The sequence below is a fragment of the Nansenia antarctica genome (assembly GCF_963989245.1).
Source record: "Nansenia antarctica genome assembly, chromosome: 9".
Classification (NCBI taxonomy): Eukaryota; Metazoa; Chordata; class Actinopteri; order Argentiniformes; family Microstomatidae; genus Nansenia; species Nansenia antarctica.
The window spans coordinates 13,854,597-13,859,596 of NC_137679.1; the positions used below are offsets into that span (position 1 = coordinate 13,854,597).

Here is a 5,000-nt window from a genome sequence, read left to right on the forward strand (position 1 = left end):
TTATTTAAAGGCAATATTTAAAAAGATGGGTTTTTAAGTCTTGTCTTGAACATATTTGCTGAGGTTGCATCCCCAATGTAAACTGACAGTGCATTCCACAATCTGGGTGCATACAATGAGAATGCAGCCTCACCAAATCTCTTCTTTTGTACATGTGGTACACAGAGAAAGCCAGCGTCAGAAGACCTGAGAGAGGAGATTTATAGCTAAAGACAGTTGGAAGTTGTCGGCTTTTGAATATGTAAGTTTCTTTTCGAGGGAATTGAATTGAAATAGTCTTGACATCTCTCCAAATAATTTAATACCAGGTCGCTAGGGCAACGTCCTACCTCGTACTACTAAAGGTTAATCTCCCCTGAATGGCTTTCCAATTAGATGAAATAGTTCTGCTTGGCAGGTTTTGTTCTCATTAAATGAGGTGTTTGAGAAGGACATAGATAGACTATAGATGATATCATGGATTTAATCCATTTCCAAGTTTGCGGGCGGTTTCATGAACTCGAGGGGGGGGGGGAAGGAAAAGAAGAAAGCAGTGATTGAACATTGAATTGATGTGCTTTGGTGTTGCTCCTCATCATCACTGTGGCAGCGTGTGGTTTTCATATCAGTGCACAAACGTTATAAAGCATTGATGTCTTTGATGCCAGCTCCTCTTCTCCCCAATCACTCTGTCTCTCTATCTCTCTGTCTCTCTGTCCCTCTATATCTCTATCTCTCTGTCTCTCTATCTCTCTGTCTCTCTATCCCTCTATCTCTCTATCTCTCTATCTATTTGTCTCTCTGTCTCTCTATCCCTCTATCTCTCTATCTATCGGTCTCTCTGTCTCAATCTATCTCTCTGTCTCTCCATCCCTCTATCTCTCTATCTATCGGTCTCTCTATCCCTCTATCCCTCTATCTCTCTATCTATTTGTCTCTCTGTCTCTCTATCCCTCTACCTCTCTATCTATTTGTCTCTCTGTTTCTCTATCCCTCTACCTCTCTATCTATTTGTCTCTCTGTCTCTCTATCCCTCTACCTCTCTATCTATTTGTCTCTCTGTCTCTTCCCCAGATACTCGTAAACGTTGGGAAGAATTTCGACGAGGAGAGGAGCAATTTCATCTCCCCCCGCAAAGGGATTTACAGTTTTAATTTCCACGTGGTCAAAGTGTATAACCGCCAAACCATCCAGGTCAGTGCGCTGTGTCAACACAAAGTTTATTAGGCTAATTCATGTGTGTGTGTGTGCGTGTGTGTGTGCGTGCGTGCTTCTGTGCGTATGCAGTGTGTGTGTGTGTGTGTGTGTGTGTTTGTGTGTGTGTGTGTATCTGCGGTGTGTGTGTGTGTGTGTGCTCTCGTGCATATGCGGTGTGTGTGTGTGCGCGTGCACGCTTGTGTGTGGTGTGTGTGTGTGTGTGTGCGTATGATGTGTGTGTGTGTGGTCGCAGACCGCCTGAAGGGGGGGGGGGGCGGGGGAGGAGGGGAGAGATGTTTAACACCCGCTGGCAGAACTCATAAAACTTGAACACGCCTAGTAAATTCAGAAACGATTCCACTAGAAATAATTTGTAGATTTGTGAGATGTCATTCCCCAGAGACAAGGGGGGGGTGGGTGTAGATGAAAGTCACCCGCTGAATCATAATTAATCGATAAGAGAGTGATGCCAGACTGCGTTGCCACGGGAGCGGCTGCAGGACCTCAGTGAGCACCGCGCAGATCTTGCCGCTGCGCGTCGCCTCATCTCTGCTTCTCTGCATCCCTGCATCTCTGCATCTCTGCATCTCTGCATCTCTCCATCTTTGCATCTCTGCATCTCTGCATCTCTGCATCGGCGAACAGGTGAAAACAGCCAAACAGGATTGTAGACATGAGCTGATCATTTATAATACACTGGTAGCTGGAGGCCTCCACACACACACACACACGCACACAGGCACACACACACACACAACACACACACACACACACACACACACACACACACGTCTTCTCTCCCAAGCTGCTCAACAAACAAAATAATCCTTTGATGCGTTGAATACTAGTGAATACTTTTGATCAGATGTAACACTCTTCAAATAACATTTAACACGGACAATGTGTCTTTAAAAACCACCCCGTCTTAATTAGAGTGTTTCCTCCCCTAATTAAACCGCTGTATAATTACATGGCCAAATCTCCCGGGACTTCAGCATTACATTTGCTCATCATCTCACATTGAAGGCTGAATTAATTAGCTCACAACAAACCGAGCAAGCTAAACGAAACGAACACGGAAAGGCCAGTCAGACCGACCTCAACTCGACCACAGACAGAGGAAGTAATTATCTGAACACCTGACGGTGGCCCCTCACCACAACACACCAACCTGAACACAACGTGCTTCAACTGGAAAGTATGAAAACAAATAACAATCCAATCATGGATTTCACACTTTGTGCCGTATATAGTATACTTTCTGTTGTCCCGTGTTAAAATAATAATAATAATAATAATGATAATAATAATGATAATAATAATAATAATAATAATAATAATAATAATAATAAAAACGTCCTTCTTCTAGCATGACGACTGCCAATGGCCCTTGGCCTAAGCCTAGAGTACTTCTCTTTGCTATGACTCATGGATAGATGATTCACTTACTTAGTCAAATGTATTGATTGTAAGTCACTTTATTGTAAGTCACCGCTAAATGTTCTGCTAAATTTTCTGCTAAATGTTCTGCTAAATGCCAGAAATGTAAAATGTAAATGTAATCAGGGCTCCCATGGGTCCTTGAAATCCTTGAAAGTTTGTGAATTTAAGAAAAGAAAATCAAGGCCTTAATAGTTTTTGAAAATAGACATGGGTCATTGAAAGTGCTTGAATTCCCGTCTCTCTCTCTCCCTCTCTCTCTCTCTCTCTCTCTCTCTCTCTCTCTCTCTCTCTCTCTCTCTCTCTCTCTCTCTAAAAAAATAAATATATATATTAAACATTTTTTTACTTAGCTCATCAACTAGTAAATAGGTCTCTGTATTGCTTACATTTACATATTTCACAATATATTGTTTTGCTGTGGTAGAGAAGGCAAGAGACCATCTAGTGTTCACACATTCAAGCCTCTCTTTTTAATTGTTGTCTGTGAGCGGATAGTTCCTATTATATAAATTCTCATCTAGATCTGTCATAAACTATGCCGTGTTGGGTCCTTGAATTTGAGGGAATTGAGTCTTGAAGGTCCTTTAAAGGTGCTTGAATTTGATGTTTCAGAAGGTGTGGGAACCCTGTGTAATATTCAGGGAAAAAAGTATTCAACACATAAAAAAAATAAAATAAAAACATTTCCATTGCAGCTAATCTCATTAAATGTATACCAGACATTGGTATCAACTCAATAAAACTACACAGCTAAAGACATTGTAACATTCCGATTGATTAAAAAAAAAGTGCAATACAGGAACATTTTTATTTGAAATACAGAAACACATGCATGTTTTAGTGCAACACAACAATGAGACAATGAGATATCTATCTCTATGTGATTCTAACAAGCTGAGGACACACAGGCCAGTGTAGATTAACTAGACTCATCTGATGACTAACTAGACTCATCTGATAGAGAGTAGAGACTAACTAGATTAACTAGACTCATCTGACGACTAACTACTAACTAGATTAACTATAGACTCATCTGATGGTGTAGAGACTAACTAGATTAACTAGACTCATCTGAGGGTGTAGAGACTAACTAGATTAACTCATCTGACGACTAACTAGACTCATCTGACGACTAACTAGACTCATCTGAGGGTGTAGAATAACTAGACTAACCAGACTAACTAGGCTAACTAAACTAACTAGACTCATCTGAGGGTGTAGAATAACTAGACTAACTAGACCAGGGGTTTTCAAAGTCCAAGACAGTGAGCCTCCCCTAAGAGAATTGTGACATACTCACGCCCCCCCCCCCCCCCCACCAGTAAAAAAAAAGAAGAAAAACCATTGATCACTGAATCCATTGAAAATAATGCTATAATGTGAATCCATTGAAAATAATGCTATAATGTTAGGGCTGGCCCAAACTATTTGGAAATGTATTTGAACTAAACACAAGTTAACATACAAACTACAGCGGTATAATCACCAATCCAACGGCATAATAACACTTTTCTCTGACAGTAAATTCAACAGTGTTGTGCCAGCTATCAAAAACATTGTACTGAACAAAAAAAGACAACCATCGTGGAGTCCATCGTTTCAAATCAAATGTTTCAGAAGGCGTCAATTATACGCGAGCCACAGTACTGTCTTATAGCGCTGCTGTCTCTCCCATCATTATGGCACACATTTTATTGGCAGCTGGCAGCACTAAGGTTTCCCCAATAGTGTGCGGCTTACCTGCTTTGGCAATGCGTAATGCCACCCGATATGATACTTCAGTAGCCTTGACATTAGTTTGACTGAATTGTTGAATGACCCGCTTTTCTCCTAGTAACGCTTCGAGTTTCCTTTGGAAAAACTCTAGATGGAGGGACTAACTAGACTAACCAGACTAACTAGACTCATATGAGGGTGTAGACTAACTAGACTAACTAGACTCATCTGAGGGTGTAGACTAGCGTAGACTCTTTCTCCAGGTACTTCTGCTGTTTTCCCACTGTTGTATCGTCCACTGGCTGCCTGGTGGAGGGAGGGTACTGTGAGATGGAAGGAGGAGGGAGGGAGGGAGGGTACTGTGAGATGGAAGGAGGAGGGAGGGAGGGAGGGTACTGTGAGATGGAAGGAGGAGGGAGGGAGGGAGGGTACTGGGAGATGGAAGGAGGAGGGAGGGAGGGAGGGTACTGGGAGATGGAAGGAGGAGGGAGGGAGGGAGGGTACTGGGAGATGGAAGGAGGAGGGAGGGAGGGAGGGAGGGTACTGGGAGATGGAAGGAGGAGGGAGGGAGGGAGGGAGGGAGGGTACTGGGAGATGGAAGGAGGAGGCAGGGAGGGAGGGAGGGTACTGAGAGATGGAAGGAGGAGGGAGGGAGGGTACTGAGA

At 42.8% G+C, this 5,000-nt stretch overlaps 1 protein-coding gene across 1 annotated transcript in view; it reads left to right on the top strand.

Annotated features, from left to right (window-relative positions):
* Window positions 1-5,000, top strand: part of cbln1 (cerebellin 1 precursor) — a gene marked incomplete at both ends in the record, with an annotated part of 9,615 nt that overhangs the window by 532 nt on the left and 4,083 nt on the right. Inside the window, one exon of the mRNA XM_080539511.1 lies at window positions 1,054-1,173. Within this exon, the coding sequence (XP_080395637.1) occupies window positions 1,054-1,173 (120 nt within the window). The remainder of the gene's footprint in view (window positions 1-1,053; window positions 1,174-5,000) is intronic.